Genomic DNA, 22996 nt, shown 5'->3' with positions numbered 1-22996 from the left:
CGATAATGGGGGTCGAAGATCCAATCTAAATCTACCCTTGATTGAAGATCAGTTCGAGAATGCAGTATCTAGGCCTAGTAGAGCATTAGGTGATTATGCCAGACCAGTCTACAATCAGGAACTGTCCAGTGCCAGACCTCCACCAGTAGTAGCGAATAATTTCGAGTTGAAGCAAGGCTTACTTCAAACTATCTAGAACAATTGTGTCTTCAGAGGAAAGGTGAACGAAGATCCTAACATTCACTTGATGGATTTTGACAAAATCATGAACACCTTCTAGTACAACGGAGTGTCACAAGATGCAGCATACTTAAGGGCATTCCCTTTTTCACTGAAGGATGATGTGAAGCAATGGCTTCGTAGCTTACCAACGGGGTTGATCAGGACATGGGAGGATATGACTAGAAAGTTTCTTGACAAATACTTCTCAGCTGCAAAAACTGTGAAGTTCAGAAGAGAAATTCACAACTTCTGCCACACGAACACCAAAATAGTTTTTGAGGGTTGGTAAAGATTCAAGGAGATAGTGAGGAAGTGTCAGCATAATGGGAGTGAATTGTGAATGCAGCTCCAGGACTTTTGGGATGGATTGACACCCTTCCACGACGAACACTGAACACTGCAGTCGGAGGTCCTTTAATGAAGAAGGCTCCTAAGGAGATTATGACAATTCTTGATGAGCTCTCTAAAGATGATAACCAGTGGCTTGCTGAGAGTAATGATAGAAGAAATTTACTTGGGTTTCATCAAGTAGACTCTAACACCACAATGCAATCCTAACTAGACGCCATGGCCAAAGAGATAAGAAATTTTACCTTAGCCAAGGTCCAAAGCCAACCATCACTAGTTTGTGATTTCTGTGAAATGGGTCATCCAACGCATAAATTTTAGGCCTTAGCAGCAGATGAAGTGGTAAATATTGTGGGAAGCTTTGATATAGGCAACTATTAGAGTGGTAATAATTTTAATCCTATGGGACATAGGCACCCAGGCTTTTCTTGGAATTCACCAAGTGGTAGCCTGAACTCATGGCAGCAAAGTAACTCTACACCCCAGGGAAATGAAGCTCAAGGCTTTCAAAATCAGCTGAGGCAGCAATATCAGCCTCCACAGTCTAATCAATCTAGCATGGAAAATCTAATAAAGGCCTTCATTATCAAGACAAGTGAGAGACTTGACACCCATGGTGCAACTATCAAAGAACTGGGCACATATTTTCAAAACCTGGAAAGATAGGTTGGGCAACTAGCTACTCTATTGTCTGAGAGGGTTCCAGGAACTCTCCCTGCTGATACAGAAAGAAATACAAAAGAGACAATCAATGCAGTGTCTTTGAGGAGTGGGTACGAGTTGGAGGATCCCATAGCAAAGCAAAAGGATGAGCCGATTGAGAGACATGTGAAGATTGTGGACCAGCAGAAAAATAACAATATTCAAGGAGGAGAAGTGATGGTAGATGGGGATTTGAAGAAGAAGGGGAAGATTAGAGCTCAGAAAAAGAAAAAAATGATAATTCAACAAATAATGAGACTAAAGAGAGCAAATACATGCCAGCTCTACCGTTCCCCCAGAAACAAATAAGAGAAAAGTTAGACTAACAATTCGAGCACTTTCTAGAAGTGTTCAATCAGGTGCATGTGAATATACCTTTCACGGAGGTGATTTCACAGATGCCAGCTTATGCTAAATTCGTGAAGGAGATTTTGTCCAAGAAGCAAAAAGTGGAAGAGACATCGGTTGTCAAGCTGACAGAGCATTGTAGTGCCATCTTGCAAAATAAGCTCCCTAAAAGTTGTGGAGATCCAGGGAGTTTACTATACCTTGCTTTTTAGGAAGTACTAAATTTAAAAAATCTTTGTGTGATTCAGGTACTTCTATTAATCTTATGCCTTTGTCTATTTACAGGAAATTGGAGGGTGAGATTGGAGAAATTAGGTCGATACCTGTTTCTTTGCAGCTGGTGGATCAGACCACAATCATACCTAACAGAATTATTGAAGATGTGTTGGTTCGGGTAGACAAATTTGTGTTCCATGTGGAATTCATTATGGTAAACATAGAGGAAAATAGGAAGGTCCCTATGATTTTAGAAAGACCAGTCTTGGCAACGGGCAGAGCAATTCTAGATATTCAAGAAAGGCAGCTCATGCTTAGAGTGGGGGATGAAAGGTTTATCTTCAAAATGGAAGGAGAAGAGGGGGCCCTGAAAGAGAAAATCGGAAAAAGTGAAGTTGATAAGTGTGGGGTATACCCAAAGAAGACAAAAAAGAAGCTCTCTGCGTGGATGTATGCACTGGGTCGGGTGTGCAAAGGAGATCTCGACTTCGATTCAGACCCCGACTAGATGAATTAGGGAAGTTTCATTTACCTCTTACTTTTTATTTGTGTGTCATGGGGACATGTCACAATTTAAAGTGTGAGGTGGGGAATGTATATATGTATATATGTGTTTGTACTCGTTTCTTTTGAATAAAAAATTGTCTTTTCCTGATGATTGATTTCCTCGACTGTCTTCTTGAGGGATAAAAGTCATAGAAAAAATATTTTGTTTTCTTAGGTAGTGTAACAATTTCACCTTAATTTATTTTCCAAAGGTTTTGTTTGAACCGGTGTAGTTAATTTTTCTTTTATTAGGAATAGTGAAGTCTCGTACTATGTATTAACTAGAAATGACTTTTCTTGATGTTGTTGTGACTTGAGAGTAGTGAGTGCCTCAGTTGTGATGTCTAGGCTCAGTTCTTGATTCATGGATAAGTGCCTTAAATTAGTTAATTATGACTTTGCTTAACTGCTTTGACTAGAGAGACGAGATCGATTTGATCCTAAGTGAGTTATGTGCCAATATGTGTGTGGGTTTTTGTGATATTCTGTGTATGTTAGTTGATGTCTAGAACTTGCCCCGTGTGTTTGCAAAGCGAAATGGTAGTCTTGTTCAGTCTAGGAAGTGATATAGGTATTTCTTTATTGAGGCAGATATATGTGTTTACCCACCTAATTGTGATGTATCTTAGTTAGCCCCGTTGAGCCTGTAATCCTATTTCTTTGGCAACCACACTACAAGCCTAACCCTTTTTGTTTGAATTGTTTATCTATTTGAACCTTTTTCCTCTCGTGAGCATTTGAATTTTTATGAGCTTGTAAAAGCTAAGTGAGGTATGGTCGGGTTTTTAGTGAAACTATAGAAAAGGGAGAAAGGTGCACTGTTTGAAAACTAATGAGAGCCATCTATAGAGAATTGAAAAGGAAAAAGAGTTTGATTAAAAAGAAAGAAAAAAATTTATTCCATGTTAGTGGTAGTTCTCATCTTGTTTGTGCTTAAAGATATTGGGAGCTCGATGCTATTATGAATGAAGGTTGGGGTTTGGTTCAACATAAGTGTGGGGTTTGAATTGTTAATGTATATGTATTTAAGTGCTCGGGGGGAGAGGGGGAGTCACTATATTCAAATGTATCCTACCCGTCCCGTAGCCTACATTACAACCAAATTAAGTCCTACTTGATCTTTGACTGACTGAGCTCAATTAGTAGAGTATTACACTATGGGCAAGCTTAGAGGACTTTGGACATTAGAGGCTTTGGGAGAGCATTGGAGGTTACAAGACACGAGATTTCATCATTTTTCCATCAATTCAATACGGGAGTTTAGATTGTAATGCTAGATTGATGCTTTCTTATTCTTTAACTCTTATTGTGATGACTTCTTCCATAATTATGGAGTAGTTTACCTTAGGGTTTGACATGATTTGGTGACTTGGTTATTTTTTATGGATTTGAATACTTCTTAATTGCTTGAATCTATTGGAAGAACTTTAACTCTATTTGTGATTTTATTCATTATCTTGTTTAATCGAAAGATGAGAATAATATTGAACATCGTTGCAACGCATGTCTTAATTTATTTTGGTACTTCTTTAAAGTAATCGAATGAGCTTTGTGATCCACCTCTTAAATTAAGATTGAGAAATATTCGAGAGAAGTTTCTCTTAGACCATTCTTACCAATAGATTCTTGCAAGTTTCACCACACTTCACATTAATTTATTTGAAAGATTTAGATTTAATCGAGAGAGGAGTCTGAATCGAAAGCATAAGCTAATCACTTATTGAATTCGTAAGAATCTATAGAAACTCAATAATGAAATATAACAATATTATATCCAGAATAACAACCTTGCACCTACCATGTCAACACCCTTATTCCTCACATTGATAAGAAACTGACTCTGCTAATCCTTAGTTCTTTGCAGTCAATTGTCAATTGCTTTATTTTAGTAGTTAAACGTAGTTCATAACCATTTACTCAAGTGTTTATCCTCCTGAATAGCATTTAAACCAGAAATTACTCGAACAATATTTAAATCCAATCTATGTGAAGATGATAATTAAACTATACTATATTTGACTAGCGAGCATTAATTTTGTGTTGTGTTTTGCGCTCGTCATCCCTCCGCTTATTGAAGTCATCCTCGCATGTGAGTTCAATGAGCGGATAATGTCATTTGTGGTCGAACTTATCGAGTTGGCCACAGGAGTCGTAGTCGTCGTGGCAAACAGACAACATGGCCCTCTGTGGGCAGCATATTTCAAACTCTTCAGGTTTCTCGGGTAATTTATTAGAGTTATCTTGTCCAAGGGTTAGAGTGACGTCATGACATCATGCTCATTATGACGCATGATCTCGATGTGTTGCTTCAATTCGTGCATGGCCCTTGATTAGATTTACCGTTTCGATTCCGGTGCCAATTATGACGAGCCATTTTCAGGTTTAGTGCCAAGATTTCTATAAATAAAGGTTTTTGGACCTGAATTTGAAATTTTGTTCTTCTAACTTTTCGAGACACCAACCTTCTTTCCTGCATCTTTTTTCTCTAAACCTCATTTTCCTATTTCGTTGCCCTACATCATCCCCCCAATCTCTCCCTTTTATATTCTTCTTTATCACCTTAAATCATGTCAAACTTGCTCTTAGATGCTGGTGAAGGGAGTCGCGTTGCTCCCTTGGCAGTTGTGTATCCCTCCCATGGGGAGAGTGTTTTTGGCATTACCGAGGATAAAGATTTCCCGTCGGTGGAGGAGATAACCCCCATAACAACGACATTAGGTCTGATCTTACCCGATCATCGAATGCTACATCAGGGAATTTTCTATTGACGATGGATTCCAAAGAATTGGCGAAATGCAAAGCCAAGTTCGGTATTCCAAAACATGTCGAATTGATCCCGGCCAAAGGGGACGTAGAAGGTTCATCGCCCTAGATACTATGCTCTATATGATTATCCCTTCCTCATCAATTATTCGTTCCCCCTTCTTCCGTTGGTGGAAGAATTTTGCCATCACTTTGTCGTCAGCCCTGCAAAACTTGCACCATAAGTCAACATGATTATGAGAATGCTGACTAAATTTGCCGAGTTGGTCGGGGTCAAACTGACGCTGCAGCATTTGGTGCATCTATTCACCCATAGCTTCTATAGGGAACGATGATGAACCTTCACCGCCGTGGAGGCAAATTCTTGGTGGTGAAGATGGTCGACAAGGCCAATAGTCAGTTCGAGATCAACCTCTTCAACGTCAGAATTGGGGACATTGTGGCTAACGTCGATGGATTTCCTGAGGCTTGGAACTACACACACAAGTGCCGAGTTTCTATCTTTATTATTTTATTTGCTAAAAGTTAGTTGGAGGATTTTCTTTTTCTTGCAGCTAACAACCAGCCTCCCATTTTAGTCATGCGCATTTCTGATTGTGTCGAGCAAGTCCTCCCCCATGTCGTAGGAAACCGCAATTGTCCGAGCTTCTTCAAGAAGTTCAAACTAGCTCTTTCTTCGACAAGTAACCTCTTCTCTTTGGCTGTGGTCGTTTCACTTTCTGTTGTATTGTCGATGCGTTCTACTAACTTCAACTTTTCTCTCTTTCCCAGGCAGGGGGTCTTCTCGTAGGAGCCGGGCACCAGTGCCCTCTTTTTGGAGGAAGGCTGTTGTACCTTCAGCTTTTGCCCCTGTTTTGACTACTACAACTTCTGTACCTGCCCCTACCTTGGCTACCGTAGTCCAAGAGCCTGTCTTCATTCTGTTTACTGCTTCTACTCCTCAACTCTTTTCACTGGTTGATGAGGACGATGATGTCTCCCTTGATGATGGGGGTCTAATGCCCCATAAGATACCAATAGCCATTGACTTAGAATAGGGCGACTTCGTTCTTTGAGAGACGACCATAGTGCATGTTAGAGAGAACACTAGGATGGACTCTGAGGCCCCACACTTGGAGGAGATGAATGTGGATGCATCAGTGAGTATTGATGGGGAGACAGTCGAAGTGGGCCACCTGACGATGACCTTGCACCTTTGGGGGAAAAATAAGGCTTCGTCCTCTAAGGTTGCAGTAGATGTCTCCTCGCCTGCTGGTGACAGAAGGAAGACCGTTGCTAAGGAGGGCGTCAGATTTGACTCTAATATGGATCTGGATGAGTTGAGGATGATTGAGGATGGGCTTACTCAACTTGAGGTGAGGTTGGAGGGGGACTATAGGTCTCTTACGATCCTAATGGATCGTAATCTGCTTGTAAATACCAAGGAGGTTGTCCTTTCCCTCGGTCCTCTCTGTTATGAGATTGAAAATACGACCCTCGAGAAGATAAACGATGGTATCCTGTCGAATAACATTGTTGGTCTCGCTCTTAGGGTAAGTACGATTATCGTTTGTTCCTTTCCTTATGCCTTAGTTTATTTGCAAGTTCTAACACCTTTTCTTCATTTTATACATGGTTATTCTAGAGATTGAGAGTGCTCGGCGGGAGATAAGGCGTAAAGAAATTTATGTGAAGCTAAAAGATAAGTATACAACGTGCTGCCTTAGAAAGTACCGGGAGCTCCTGGTCGGTTTCATAAAGGTGGCGATGTGCGGGTCCTGATGGAGGACTTGAAGAAGAGGGATGAAGTGCTGATGCAGGGCGTAGAGAAGTGTAGCATCCTCGAAGGGACGTTGAGGAGCAAAGAGTATGAGCTCGAGCTTAGTAGGGGTGTAGAGGCCCAATGTAGCGATCTTCAAGCCCAAGTGGTTCATTTGCGAGGCCAACTTGAAGAGTGACAGTTTAAGGCGGAGGCTCTCAGCGACGAGATTGCCGGGAAGCATGAGGAGCTTGATAAGGCGGAGTCTACTTGGTCAGAGTCTCGGAGGAAGGTGGAGTTCCTTGAGTTGGCGAATCAAACCCTTCATTCTGAGTGAAAAAATGACATATCAATGGCGGGGGCTAAGGATGACTGACTTGAGGAGAGGATTGGTCAGTTAAAAAAGGAAACCTCTGATCTTTATGATCGATTTGCTGCTTTGGAGTCCGAGAAGTCCCAATTGCTTGCACGACCTTCTCCGTCTACTACTTATGGCTTCCCCAAAATCCCCTGTGAGTTGTATGAAGAATGGATTCATGTCGAGTCCCGACTGGATGTGCTTCGTGAGTTGCATATGATGGGTTCTGTTTCTGGGGTGACCTTTGAGAATACTGGGGAAAGGCTCGCGAGGCTCAGCTTTCTTGTGGCTACCTGCTACGCTTCGTCCTGGCGAAGAAGATGAGAACGGGGAAGATACTATGGATCATCTTGAGGAGGATGCCTAGTACATTTCTATTTACCTTCAGGGCGAGGATGGAGAGGACGCTGAAGGTCGGGACGGTGATGGTGTCTGCGATCAAGGTGGGGATGTTGCTGAGGGTCGGGATGGTAAGGACGTTGTGGGTCGTGATAGCGATGGCTAGCAGTTTTTAACATTTTTTGTGTATTTTTGTCGGCATCTTCAAGAGCCTTTATAAAAACTCTATACCTATATGTGAAATATTAAAGTTGTGTCTTGCACCTTCTTCCATTCTTGTTATATTTATTTATGTACTTGTGTATTTTTGCTTTTTTTGTTTGGTCGTTATGCTTTCTGCTCTTTTTAATTTCGTCATCTTCAATCTGCTTTCCACCGCCTCATTAAAAACCTCCTTGAGAAAACCCTGATGAGACAAAACTCAAGTGAGCAAAAAAGAGTACGACTTGGGGGGACGCTTCTTCTTTTTAGAAGTTGAAGTATTTGAGGTAGATGATGTTTCAATTGTTTGGTAATTGTTTTCCTTCCATTATTTCTAGTTGGAATGAACCCTTATTTGCTTTGGCTATAATTTTGTATGGATCATCCCAATTTGTTCCCAGTTTGCCTTCTTGTGGATCTCTGCTTGCTTGGGTTTTGGCTTTGAGTACGTATTCTCCAAATTTGAGTGGTCGTACATTTGCCTTCTTGTTGTAGTAATGTTTCGCTTGCTGCTTTTGGGGAACCATTCTTATGTACACCATGTCTCTTCGTTTGTCGATCTCATCGAACTTTTGCCTTCTAGTATCGTCATTGTTAGTGCCACTTTCATGGGAGTATCTCAAGATGGGCTCTCCGGCCTCGACCGGTATGACTGCTTAAGTTCCGTAGACCAGAGAAAAGAGTGTTTCTCATGTGCTTATCTTCGGGGTGGTTCTATATTCCCACAATACTTCTGGGAGTATTTCCGGTCACAATCCCTTGACGTCTTCGAGTTTTTTCTTCATGATCTTTAATATGGACTTGTTAGAGGATTATGCCTATCTGTTACCCGCTGGGCGATAAGGGGTTGAAAGTATCTTCTTAATATGCTATTTCTCGAGGAATTAAGCAGTTTTCTTTCCCGTGAACTAGGGTCCGTTATCGCAGGTGATATCTTTGGGTATGCGGAATTGGCAGATGATGTTTTCCATATGAAGGTGATTACCTCTTGTTCGTCTATTTGGGCGAACGCTCTTGCTTCCACTTATTTAGAGAAATAGTTAGTTAAAACTAAAAGAAATTATAGATTACCTCGCCCTGCTGGGAGGAAGCCCACGATGTCCATTCCCAACTTGATGAATGGACATGGAGAGATGACTGAGTGAAAATGTTCGCATGTTTGGTGAATTATTTGGGCATATTTCTGACATTATTAGTATCTCTTCAGAAATTCTAATGCGTCTTTTTTCATGGTGGGTCAGTAGTATCCTGCATGTATGGGACACCTAACGAGCGCTCGATCGAGCGCCACAATGGCCTTCATAGACTTCTTCGAGGACGCTCTGGGTTTGGTTTAGACCCAAACACTTCGCCAGAGGGCCGCCGTATGTTATTTTGTATAAGTCGTTATGAAGGAGGTTATATCTGGCTGTTTCTATTCTTAGTTTTTTAGCTTCATTTTTGTTGTTTGAGAGTGTGTCGTCCTGGAAGCAAGTGATAATACAATTGTGCCAATCCCAAGTTAAACTTATAGATCTTACCTCGATTTATTCCCACGACAAGTTGTGGAGGTGGACTATATTTTTATCCCCGATTGTGGTATTTTTAGTGATTGCGGCTAATTTGGCGAGGCCGTCCGCTTCGACATTCTGGGCATGCGAGATCTGGTCGAGCTGGAATTCGTCGTACTTGGGAAGCAACTTACAGATATTGATTTGATATTTTTGCAACCTTTGTTCTTTGATTTGGAAAGTCCCTGTGACTTGGTTGACTACGAGTTATGAATCACAACGGAGGTTCAACCACTTCGCCCCATATTTCAGTGTTAGTTTCAATCCTGTAATTACGGCCTCATACATAGCCTCATTGTTAGTTATATCTAGGCATCTTACGGACTGGAGAATTACTTTGCCGGTAGGGACCTCGAGTACGAGTCGGACCTCAAGTACAACGTTGGTGTATAAGACCCAGAGGTGTTGTGTTTGGATAGAAGCTTGGGGCGACTTCCTTCTCGACCTTAGGCATTATCTTTGCGCCAAAGTTTGCGACAAAGTCAGCAAACACTTGCGACTTTATCGTAGTTCGCAACTAATATATGATATCATGCTCGCTTAGCTCGATGGCCTACTTGGCCAGCCTCCCTGACAATTTGGGTCTATGTAAAATGCTTCTTGGAGGAAAGTTGGTAACGATCGAGATAGGGTGGCAGTCGATATAGGGTCTAAGCTTTTGTGAATCTACGACCAGTGCCCGGGCAAGTTTCTCGAGGTATGGGTACCTCGTTTCGGTGTCAACGAGTGTTTTGCTAATGTAATAAATGAGAGATTGCGTACCTTTACTTTCTCAGATCAGGACTGCACTTACTGCCACTTCAAAGACAGTGAGGTAGACGAGGAGGTGTTCCTCGGGTTCGGGCTTTGAGAGTAGAGGTAGTGATGACAGATACACCTTTAGTTCTCATAGAGCTTGTACGCAATCGGGCGTCCACTTGAGGTTGTTATCCTTTTTTAGCATGCCGAAAAATCTGTGACATATATCGGATGCCCGCGAGATGAATCTCGATAGGGCGAGATTCAACCAGTCAACCTTTGGTATTGCTTCTTAGTAGTCAGTTACTCTGGGATCCCTTCGATAACTTTGATTTGGTACGGGTTGACTTCGATTCTTCGTTGCGACACTATGAAAGCCAAAAGCTTCCCCGAGGCTACGCCAATCGCGTATTTCTCTGGGTTTAGTTTCATTTCGTACCGTTTTAGTATGTCAAAAACTTCCTTCAAATGGTTGATATGGTCCTCCGCCCTTACGGATTTGACCATCATGTCGTCGATATATACCTTTATGGTTTTGCCAAGCTGGTCTTTGAACATTCTTGTGACCAATCTTTGATAGGTGGATCCTGCGTTCTTCAACCCGAATGATATAACTCTATAACAATATGTTTCTCGGTGGGTGATGAACGTGGTTTTCTCCTGGTCCTCTTCTTCTATAAGTATCTTGTTATAGACCGAGTACGCATCCAGGAAACTCAGCAGCTTGTTCAAGGCTGTCGCGTCGATGAGTTGGTTGATATATTGTAACGAGAATGAATCCTTAGAACATGCTTTGTTTAAGTCTGTGAAGTCTACACACATACTCCATTCCCCGTTTTTTGTTTTGATCATCACTACGTTGGCGATCCACTTGGGATATTTTGACTCCCTGATGGAACTATTTTCTAATAGTTTTTCTACCTCATCGTGGACTGCATTATTGATGGTGGGGTTGAACTTTCGTCTGACCTGCCTTACTGGGGGATATAATGGGTCGACGCTCAAATTATGTGTGGTGATCTCCTTGGGGATGCCCGACATATCTGCATGGCTGAAGGCAAATAAATCTGTATTAGTTATTAAAAATTGGATAAATTTACCTGGTTCTCAGAGTTTGTAGCCGATGTAGGCCTTTTTGTTGGGATCGCTAAGATCTAATTGAATGGGGTTGAGGTCCTCTATAGCTGAATCCGCGACTTCTACTATTTTGGAGTCCGTGATGACGTCACTGGTCTCTTCTTATGTCGACCTCGACCTTGTTGATTGTTATGACTTTTTTTCCTTTATCTATCTTCTGTTGGGTTGTCGTGCTATCCAAGGCGATGTGGTAACATTTCCAGGACGTGCGTTGTTCCCCCGTATACTAAATATTCCCCAAGGTATTGGGAACTTGATCAATTGGTATAGGCTGGAGGGGACGACTCTCATGTGATGCATCTATGGTCGTCCTACTATGGCATTGTATGCGATGGCCTGGTCCATGATGTAGAATGTTGTCTCCAGAGTTATGCTGCCGACCAAGATGGGGAGTGTAATTTCACTCGATGTCCGTTCAACTGCATTATTAAAACCGGTTAGTGTGATGCAATGTGGCACTATCTTGTCCTCGAGTCTCATATGGGCAAGGACTCGGGGATGGATAATGCACGCTCCACTCCCATTGTATACCATGATACGTTTGACACCAGTATCTAAAATTTGTAAAGTAATGACAAGAGCATTGTTGTGAGGTAAAGTCAAACCGTCGGCATCTGACTCGTCGAAGATGATACTTTCTTCGAGTTCGTCACACCGTTCATGGGTGATAGATATTTTGAGCTTGTGAGTGGCAGTGAACTTAACATCGTTGATAGAGGCATCATCGCTATGACCGATAATCATGTTGATAGTACGAGTCAGTGACAACAGCTTTGGTGGGCCTCGGGGTTTACGACCTCTGGCGAAGTTGTTACCCCCTTGTCGCTCAGCAACTCTTTAAGGTGTCCTTGCTGCAACATATTAACAACCTCTACCTTATGGTGATGCAATCTTCTGTCTTATGTCAGCATTCCTGGTAGAATTTGCAGAGGGCGTCGAATTATTTGGTGCTCGGGTTGGACCTCTTCTTTGGCGATCACTTCACTTTCGTTTAGAGTTTATCTAGGGCATAGACTATTTTTGTAAGTGTCACACAAAAATTATGAGCAGGCAACAAATGGGCATACCTCTCTCGTTCTGGTGAGTCCATATCCTTGGCCTAAGTGGGCCATCATCATAGCAGAAAGAAGGAGGTAGGAGGCTCTGACGTATGGCTAATGTCGTTTACTGTTTGGTCGTGAGACCGGGTGATCCCTCCTTATGTTATCTCTTTGTTCTTTCATGGGCTCGACTTGTACTGAGATGAGCCATCGAGTGGGTTTGTTGAGGTCGTCATCATCTGCTCGAAATTTGGCACAATAAGCATTATGGATTTCGTCCCAAGTTGTTGGAGGATATTTCATCAATCGGCTCAGAAATTTGTATGGTTGCTCTTGAACCCTCTCCACTCAACCCGTTATGAAAGGTTGTGACTGCCATCCATTCAGACACATTTGTTAGGGTCAACCTAACCTTGTTGAATCTGTCTAGGAAGTCCCTCAGCCCCTCTCCTAGGGATTGCTTGATGGCGAAGATGTCGTTTACTCTTGTTTCAGCTTTCTTGGCCCCATCATGCGCCTTTACAAACCTATCATCCATTTCTTCGAAGGTTTCTATGGAGCAACCTGGTAGTTGTGAATACCATGTTAATGCCTCTCCTGTGAGGGTTTCGCTAAATTTCTTCAGCAAAATAGAGGACACTTATTCTTTGGTGAGGTCGTTGCCCTTCACGGCAGTGACGTAATGAGTCGTGTGATCTTCGGGGTCGATCGTTCTATCATATATCCTGATATACAGCGGCATTTTAAAGGTCTTTGGTATGGCATGTAGGCTGCTTCCTCGCTATACAACTACTCTATGAACTTGTCGACTTCCCTCTTTGGCAGTATCTTAGGGGCACCCAGTATCTTGTCGACTCGTTCTTGGTGTTCTTTCATTTGATCTCTGAGCGTTTTGTTTTCGTTCTCCCTTTCTTCCATCCTCTTCAGAAGAGCGGCGAGGACGATGTCACCTGCATTGTCAGTAACATTGTGAGTTATACCTGGTATTGGGGGGTATGGTTGGTCGCCATGTTCGTCTGTTCGTTGCATTTTATAGGCTCTTGCGGTCTATATGGTAGTGCATAGAGCAGGTTTATTGAGCATACTTACTAATGTATCAGTTAACCACGCTTCGAGGAGTTTCTTTATGGCCGGTGGCGTCCCTTATCTTGTGGACGTGGTGGCCCCTTTTCCATTTGGTTTTGTGGTGCTACAATGGGGGGAGGCCACCTCTCGCGTCTGGGGGGAGGGGGGAAGTTACTGATCCACGTCTAATCCGCACTCAATAATGACTGAAAACGGTTGTTGGAAGAATAGTACCCAATAAGAGTCGGGGTCGATTTTCAAAGGGAGTTTAATATGGGTGTTAGGATATACACTTGATGAAAGCAAATGTAATAACTAAATTGCGCTTCTAAATATGAGATTTTGTTCTCTACTTATAAATTAACACTAACAATTATAAACTAATAAGAAGAAAATAGAAAGCGAGTGATTGTTTTTGTTGTTTTACCAAATGGTTAAAAAGCCTAGGGATGTGACCTTCACCTAGGTGTTTGCCTAATAGGTTAAGTACGTTAACAATTATTTTATTGATTGAGGTGTCTTATAACTCTCAACTCTAAGTTACCCACTCAATACTTCTCGGTCAATTTGGCTTTCTCAAGCCCAAATGGGTATCAAGATAAATAGTTAATATGAGCTCAAGTCGGATTTTCCTATCTCCAGTTCAAACCCTTTAATTAAGCTAATCAAATTCTTAACTAGCCCAATTCTTGTTAGTCAAGCATTCCAAGACTAAGTCCCTCTTTCTCAAGTAAAGACCAAGTTAAAAAGGCATGAATCTTGATTCTAAAATTAAAGTATAAACAAGGCTAAATAATTAACACCTTATCATAAATAAGCATTAACTTAAATACTCATAAGGTTTACACACTAGGGTTGCGTCACAACCCTAGTAAAAGTCTAGCTACTCATACTAGAAAATGAAGAAAACAAAGAAGAAATACTAATTAAACTCATAATATAAGATTAAAATGATAAACTATGATGTTTTAATCCCAAAATGATCACAGATTAATAGAAAATTACAACGGGTCAGATGCTTGAACCTCAAAACTTGACCAAAATATGTGATTCCAGTATATTTATAGTGATCCCAAATTTGCTGATAAAAATACCCCTCGGGAGGTTCTGCGGCCGCATAATTTCATGTGCGGTCGCACATTGCTTCAACTTGCAGGGACTTAGATTTCACAGCCACATAATTTGGTTTGGGGCTACAAGTCAGCTTCTGCGACCGCATAATTCTTGCACTTCAGGCAAGACTTCAGTCTTGGTCATTTGCACATTCTCTAAATTTTTTGAGCTCTTGTTAGTGCGGACCATGATCTGCGGCTGCACAATTCATGTGCGGTCCGCACTTTTGCCTAAATTCTGCTATGCTTCTTCACCAGTTATGCGGCCGCAGAGGGAATTCTGTGGTCCGCACTTGCTTCTGCGGCCGAAGAAATACCTCTACGGACTTCACTTCTTGTGTGTTGCTCCCCTTCTTGCCTTGTGAGTCAGAACGTTCCTTTTTGAGTCGGACTTCTTTATAAGAGCCCAAATTTCTAATATTCTTGTAATTTGCACAATTTTATTAGTTTTGGAAGCATAAATAAATACTTTCAGACTAAAACAAAAGTAAAAAGGTATTAATAAGTGGTCAAAATCCACACTTATCAGTTACCTACCATGTAAGTTTTCATACATGCAGAGAAAGGGGAAACCTTGTGGTTTGTTAGGTTAGCAACTCACGTAAGTTGTAGATCTAAAGGAAACTAAAAGATTAGCTAAGAAGTCCCCACAGACGACGCCAAACTGTTTGACCTAAAATTTAGATCTGGGTTCAACCAGTTAGATTTAAATAAAGTAGGGTCAATCTTAGCCAATATTAATATCCAAAAGATATATTAACTGATTTTGTAGTAGTAATATGTATGTTTGACCGAATTGAAATAAATGTGGACAACACAAACAATATTCGATGACTCAAAAGGAGGAGGATGCCATTAAATAACAATAAATAACAATGAATGATATTTAAGTAAATAAAAATATGTGAGTCACCGAAAAGGGGTGAGACCTGTGCATATTCTTTTTGACAATGATAAATAATTGATAAAACTTCGAATATTCAGGTTGTTCTTGAATCAAGTGGAAAAGTTGTGCAAGAATCTTAGTAAAAAGGTATTTTTCGTGTGCTTGCGATAAAGGTAGATTCTCTCTATCAAGTCAATGTGTTTTTATAAGTGAATATTTCTCCCCCTATCCTTATGTCTTTTTCTATTTATATAGAACATATATGTAGAATACCCTAATAGTACATGTACATAGAATATTCACTAGAATATTTTCTTTTGATATCTTATCCTAAAACTACCAATTATTCACTCTATTTTCGGTGAATGCTCGACCTCGACCCTGATATTTGCTGACTCTAATTCCTCCGTATCGGTATTAAGTATATTGTGATATTTTAAGCAATGTGTACAACTCTCGTTTTTTAACTTCGCACTTAACTAAATCTCTACCGCTAAATAAGTTGAAAACGATGAACAAACTTTCGCAAATACTCAGTACATTTACATTTATAGTCTTGTACAGATTATATGGTCCCAAGTGACAAAACATTCACATTCTCTTACTTTTTAGAACGCGATGTCACAAATGAGTTAATCAATGTTAAACACTCACATAATAACGACAAACTAAAAGCATAGAGCTACATGCCATTTGTGCAAAAAAATAAGTAACTTAAATACGTACCTTTCTAGATAACTTAAAAGAGCGATATATGCCATTTTCGCATAATAAATATGAGAAGTTCTCATGGTTCCCTATTTCTTTTCGCTCCCTCCTTGCCTTTCTCTTCCCTATCTAATGAAAAAAATAAGTGTTAAGTACCCTAGGAAGTGGAAGGGGAGGTGAGGCTCGATTGACAAGTCATCTCTACAAGAGGAAGTTTTAAATGCCTTGCATAGGGATGAGGAGATCGACAAATATGTCAAACATCGTATTGGGTTGGGATGGATTAAATGGTGACTTGCTTCTGGTGTCTTGTGTAATAAGAAGGTGCCAACAAAATTTAAAGCTAAGTTATACAGAGCGGTGGTCAGGCCGACCAAGTTGTATGGGGTTGAGCGTTGGCCAGTCAGGAGCTTCCATGTTCAGAAGATAAAGGTAGCAAAGAAGAGGATGTTGGGATGGATATGCGGACACATAAGGTTAGATAGGATTATGAATGAAGTTATTCGAGACAAGGTGGGCGTGGCCCCAATTGAGGACAAGATGCAGGAAGCGAGACTTAGATGATTTGGACATGTGAGGAGGCGGAGCACACACACTCCGGCCGGGAGGTTTGAGAGGTTGATATTGGAACGCCTAAATAGAGGTAGAGGTAGACCGAAGAAGAATTGGGGTGAGGTCAGTGGCGGAGGCAGGATCTCCGCGAAGGGGTTTTCAAAAAGAAAAAAAGTTACAAAGGTTTTGAACTCCTTGACCACTAAGCTACACTTTTGGGTTGTGTCAAGAGGATTCAAAACTTAATATATAGAGGTAAAAAACAGATTTTGCCTTATATATACAGTGTAATTTTTCGGCGAAGGGAGTTGATTAGGCAAGAAATGGCGCAGGTTCAACTAACCGAGGACATGACCCTTGATAGGAAGGTGTGGAGGTCGAAGATTAGGGTAGTAGGGTAGTTAGTTTAGTGTTCTCCCTGTCATATCGGTAGTATTAGTACATGCTTTAGTATTCTATTGGCAATAGATTTCTATTACTACCTGTCATTTCTCTCATTGTGGTCACCTGGTTATTTGGCTGTATTATTTGTGCTGCTTTTACGTGGCTTCTCACCGTTGCACTTCTTGTTTTTCTTTTCTTTAATATGGTGCTTATGCTTCTATGAACGGATGGTCTATTGGAAACAATATCTCTATCTTCACAAGGTATGAGTAAAGCGGCATACACACTACACTACTCATACCTCACCATGTTGGATTATACTATTTTTTTGTTGTTGTTGTAGGCGCAACAAAAAAACTAAATAATTTTAAGAAAAGTGGATGAGAGAGATTTCATAATAAATTTAAGTTGTATACATTGAGAGTATAGAACTTTTATAGTGCAAGTGAAGTCTAAACATATGATAATAAGTTAATTATTACTTTTGTCGGATAACTAATTAATATATTTTTTCCAAAACTTCACTCATGTCACTTGGAATTTTCGCAAATCAATCTTCTCTTTTAGTTCCTGGCCTTAATAAAACTTGTCTTTGATTAAGATTTCAATTGAATTGCCCTATTATTTCATAATAATAACAACAACAATAATAATAATAATAATAATAATAATAATGTAATAGATTTAAAGAAAATATCATAGAGTTTCCTCTTTGAAAGGAAACTTGAAACCACAAAAATCCAACAGCAAGGGCCATTACAAACGCGCCTCTGACATCAATACCATTCTCCCAAACAATCTCATTGGCTTTTACTCGTCACTGGAACATTTAATTGGCCCGTGTGTAATACGCGCTCAAATGCTCGCGGAGCAGCATACCTAAACGAAACAAGATTAGATTAAACCAGAATCCTATAAAGGCTGCAATAACATTTCCTTCGCTATTCCCCTGTTTGCCATTCATCTTTTTATTTCCTTTAGCTAAATAAAAGTACGACTACATACATACATATATATGCATATCCGTGTATATATGAAATCTATTAGTTGATCAATTTCCACACAATTCAGAGTTTTTTTCCTGAAAGTTTTGTTTTGGGGAAAAATTAATTTGACTGAAGATTGAAAAGGGATTTAGGGGAAAAAAGAATGGCACAAGCAGTGGAAGAATGGTACAAACAGATGCCAATAATCACGCGTTCCTATCTCACCGCTGCTATAGTCACCACCATCGGTTGTTCTCTTGAGGTATTTTAATTCATCTTAAGGAAAAAAAAAATAGATTTATCAAGATTGGATCTTTATTGTTCTTTTTTGTTTGAGGATTTCTTTATTTGGTTAGGGATGAATTTGGATTTTTCTTAATTTTCTTTATCCTTTTCAAAAAAATTTAATGATATTTGGGGTGGGGTGGGGGGTTGTAATTTGGGATGCTGAAATAGGGTAGAAATGGATACAGAGGATTTATATAGCTGCCACCAATTAATTTGGTATTGTGGCATATTTCATTGACTTTTGTGCTTTCCATGAATCTGACTCTAACTAGTTTAGGACTGAGAGCTTAGTTGATTCATGATTAATTGATAATATTTTGGGTGTAAATGCAGATTATATCTCCTTATAACTTGTACCTGAACCCCAAGTTGGTGGTGAAGCAATACCAGGTCTGGCGCCTCATTACAAATTTTCTCTACTTCCGGAAGATGGGTAATTTCTCCCCTCCCAGCAGCTTGCTTTTTATTTCCCAAAAGATTATTTCCTCATTTAAGCTTAGTGAAATTACTTTGTCTTAATGAGGCACAACTTTATGTGAGCAGCCATGCATCTATTAAGCCTTTAATGGCTTGAATCTATTGTTCAATAACTATCGTGGCTAAATACTGGGTTTAGCTAGATTTAATCCATAATGGAAACTAGGCTTATCCTTGCCTCCTATCTAGTGCAGTCAGTGAATTTTCTGCTAATCCTTTGTACACGTTCTCTTTTAATTATCTATTTTATTTGTGGTGCATCGGAGATTACAAGATGAAAGCAGGGTCACTTGTTTTGAGGAACATAGCAACATGGGAAAATATATTCTCGCTCCTTTTCAAACTTATTCTGATGTCCTTTTTCTTTATTGTGTTTTCAGACTTGGACTTTCTGTTTCACATGTTTTTCCTAGCTCGGTACTGCAAGCTTTTAGAAGAGAACTCCTTCAGGGGAAGGACAGCAGATTTCTTCTACATGCTCCTGTTTGGTGCCACTGTTTTAACAGGAATTGTTCTTGTTGGGGGGATGATACCTTATGTCTCAGAGTCCTTTGCAAAGATCATATTCCTGAGCAATTCACTGACATTTATGATGGTTAGATCCTCTGCAGTAGAACTCCATTTCTGACTCAGCATTTGTGGTCTGTCTTACCTTTTCCTTTTTCATCTTTTTGCTTCTTCCTGTTTGTAGGTATATGTATGGAGCAAGCAAAATCCGTTTATCCACATGAGCTTTTTGGGTCTCTTTACTTTCACAGCAGCTTACCTGCCATGGGTTAGTGTCTATTACTTCATCCATCATATTTTGCTTTCACAAGTCTTCAGCTTTTAACTGCGGGAGTTGCTTCACATGTGGTTTGTCCGGTAGAACCTTTGTGTTTCTTCTGCTAGGTATGACATTAGCAATTTGCCATTTCGTTAATGCAATCCTTAAGTAGGCTGCACTTACTCCAGATGTTTCCTCAGTGGAGCTAAGCTGCTAAAGCCTCTCTAAAAGTACATGCTGCAACCAGTCACATCGCAGAACTCACTTGTTTTTTTTTTATCCTACATTTTACGTGAAAGAGCTACACTCCAAAGCTCATGCCTAGTGGATTTGGTTTTCCTTGTTTCTATGTGCTAGGAAGGATTTGGCTCAATGCATTTTACAGATGAAAATGAACGTATAAACAAGAGAAACCACCTATTCTCTTTCTGATTCAAAGGACTTGTGCATTTTGGCACAAAGGATGTGTGATGCATGGTCTACTTATGTTGGCATGGTCAGGTAGGCTTCTGCTGTGAATTACAGGGAAATAATCATTTATTTGGAGACAGTACTCTGTTCAAAAGACAAAATCTGCTAGATATCTTCTCAGCCGTATGTTTCCATGACAGCAGTGGATTTTGGACTTGAGGATGGCTTTCACAATATAACAGTGGACTGGCATAAAACTTGGGAAAACAATTTAAGTTTGATAGCAGGTGTGACAACTAATCAGGACAAATGCTAAAATTATAAAGATTAATGGTTAATGGTTAACTCTCAAAGAAAATATGCAGGGCAAAGGAATATGTTACACGAGTGTTGTAAGTTGATAGTTTAAAGGACCACCAATTAGATGGTTGCACTGTTGCAGTCATGTCTACCTGTTAATATGAGCAATCCTTATAAGTTGTGGCTTTTTACTTGTCTAAGTACCTAATCTCTACTTCTGGTTACTTGGGAGAAAGAGTTAAACTACCTGGAATTTATAGTTTTTAAAGAAGACTTAATAGGTTGCAATTGGGGTAAAATATTTTGTAGTTGCTAAATGTGAGCTGTCAAACCCGAAGGGTTACAGCAGATCCATTAAACTACCTGGAATTTACGTTTAAAGGTATTAGTATCAACTTGGCAAATCAGGAATTTATAAACTATGTTTTTTAAGAAGACTTAATAGGTTGCAATTGCGGTAAAATATATTGTAGTTGCTAAATGTGAGCTGTCAAACCCAAATGGTTACAGCAGATCCATTACCAAAGTATTTTTCCCCTTCATTCCTATTCAAATGGGCTTGGATTTGGGATGGTAGGCCCCTTATTCATTTAGTTGTGGGTGTAGCATATGCAATCTTAGGTGGTATTTTGCAGTCAAGATGGTAAACATCGCAGTATGTTGATTTTGAAAATCGATATTGACATGCTCAACTCATTGGCTGTCATTATTATGTGACTGAAGGGGCTATTTCCAGAGCAATTTTCATGTATTCTTTCCATGTTTTTTGTGTATAGGATCTAACTGGCTTGAAACCCTCTCTAGGACATAGTATGGAGTTCTTTGTCAACATAGTCTTGCACAAGAAAAACACAGAGAAATCCAAAAACGTATCCCTTAGATATAGCTCAACCATTAGTGTCTCAAAGCACTCAGATATTTGAGAGACAATGATGTTCTTTCTTGAGAGGACTGCTAAACTTAGTGACTATTAGTGACATGCTTATAGAAACACTTAATTGTTGAATTAGAATAGAATAAGGAATCTAGGATACTAATATTTAAACGACGGTCACAATCTTTTACTTGTTTCTTGAAGTGGCAATCCACTTGTAGTGAAGTTTGATATGTGTACTTGTGGCGGATAACTTAATCACACTTCTTCCCCCTTGTTGCAGGTTCTTCTGGGTTTCTCTGTGCTTGTTGGTGCTAGTGCTTGGGTGGATTTACTGGTACACTTCTTGCGACTTATGTTGGTTTCATCCTTACCTATATAGAAAAAAAGGTTTTACTTGTTTCATTCAACAATATGAAACTTTAAGAGGCTTAAGGTTACACGGTTTTTACTCCTGGTTTTGAGCCTTCCTGTCGGATATCTTGCCTGAATCTTAGATAGAAATCCTGCCAGCCACAAGTTTTGATTTTCTCATTTAGTGAGAGAGCTTCCACTTCTTTTCTGCATACCCCAACTTTTAAGGATGTGTCAACGCCTTCACCAACCAGCAATTTTCATGTCTTCTGCTGAGGATTTAGCCAAAAGTGAGTGAGGTGACCGAAAACTGGATGCTGATACCCTAGTATATTCTAGGCAAAGCAAAGCAACTCTCATTTTTTCTTAATTTTTAAATTTTGAGAATATTCTAGGCTAAGCAAAGCAACTCAGTTGAACTAGGGAGGGCAGAGTCTAGCATTTTAAGGCATATTACTGTTTTGGCTTACCAACTTTTCCTCGTGCATTTCTTATATAACGAGCTTTGAAATGGATATTTAAACTCATGGATGTTTGTACATTTACTTTTGACTAGTTTCCTTTGTTGTCACAATACAGTATTATTCTAAAGGATGCTTTTCTTTTTGGACTTTCTACCTGCACCTGTACCTGTTGTTTTTATGCCAGTACTCTGTTACTTGTACCTTGGTCTTTAAAACTCCTTTAGAGGACTTTGAATATTCCTATTTCCTTCCATTTACTGTCTATGACACATGCAATTTTGTGCTATACTGAAAGTGAACATTCTTGTTTCAGGGAATGATTGCAGGCCATGCTTATTATTTCCTGGAAGACGTCTATCCACGAATGACTGGTCGTAGACCCCTGAAAACACCAGCATTTATCAAAGCAATGTTTGCTGACGAGCCGGTAGTGGCGGCTCGGCCAGCTAATGTGCGCTTTGCTGCTCCTCCTGTCGATGAAGTTCCACAAATTCGATGAGCTCATTATATAAGTAGACCCAGTGGCACTGGCTTCAGTTTCTGTAAATTGACCCTAGATATTTGGTTGGAGGGAATCAAGGTTATAGTTGGTATTGTCGATGATGATTGTGCTGGTTACTTGTCTTCATTCCTTGTCAAATTGTTGGTGTGTTGTTTACACTTTGCAAATTGGGTTTGAAGATGCTTTTTGTAATTTAGACCTGGATTGGAGAATTGCGGGCTGTGGTAGGGAAAAATGACTTTTCTAACAGAAATTAATTCATTAGTGTATACATGAATGGAGCGCTCGTTTTCCTCTCTCTTGGTCTTACAAATCGATTGTTTGGTGTTACTTTTCCTGCCGGCCAATTGCTGATTTTTGGTGTTAGAGGGCTGCGTTATTAAGTTTTAACCAAGGTTTTTTCTTTTTTCAGTTTGGGAGTAGTTTATCCATCGACAAGCGGAAAACCAAAAATTTATCAATTTGCCGTATTAGAAAAAAACCAAAACTGTGTAATTGTTGACGCTATAAATTAGAAACAACTGACTACCCAGGCCTTTGATCTAGTGGTTAGATTGAAGCGTTTGATTCGAACTTTGTTAAACGTAAGTTACAAGTATGGACTCTGCCGCATATAAAAGC

At 40.0% G+C, this 22996-nt stretch overlaps 2 protein-coding genes across 2 annotated transcripts; both read left to right on the top strand.

Annotated features, from left to right (window-relative positions):
* Positions 1-972: 972 nt before the first annotated feature.
* On the top strand, positions 973-2344 carry LOC138905161 (uncharacterized). The gene is made up of 4 exons (XM_070193666.1): positions 973-1165; positions 1277-1452; positions 1632-1758; positions 1869-2344. Exons 1-4 carry the CDS (start codon positions 973-975, stop codon positions 2342-2344), a joined length of 972 nt encoding a protein of 323 aa, XP_070049767.1.
* Positions 2345-17896: 15552 nt separating this feature from the next.
* Positions 17897-22671, top strand: LOC104097719 (derlin-2.2). The gene is made up of 6 exons (XM_009604335.4): positions 17897-18201; positions 18561-18660; positions 19085-19299; positions 19396-19479; positions 21339-21392; positions 22187-22671. Exons 1-6 carry the CDS (start codon positions 18103-18105, stop codon positions 22370-22372), a joined length of 738 nt encoding a protein of 245 aa, XP_009602630.1. The 5' UTR covers positions 17897-18102; the 3' UTR covers positions 22373-22671.
* Positions 22672-22996: the final 325 nt, after the last annotated feature.

The sequence above is a fragment of the Nicotiana tomentosiformis genome, chromosome 2 (assembly GCF_000390325.3).
Source record: "Nicotiana tomentosiformis chromosome 2, ASM39032v3, whole genome shotgun sequence".
Lineage (NCBI taxonomy): Eukaryota > Viridiplantae > Streptophyta > Magnoliopsida > Solanales > Solanaceae > Nicotiana > Nicotiana tomentosiformis.
This window is presented reverse-complemented; position numbering and strand designations above follow the sequence as displayed.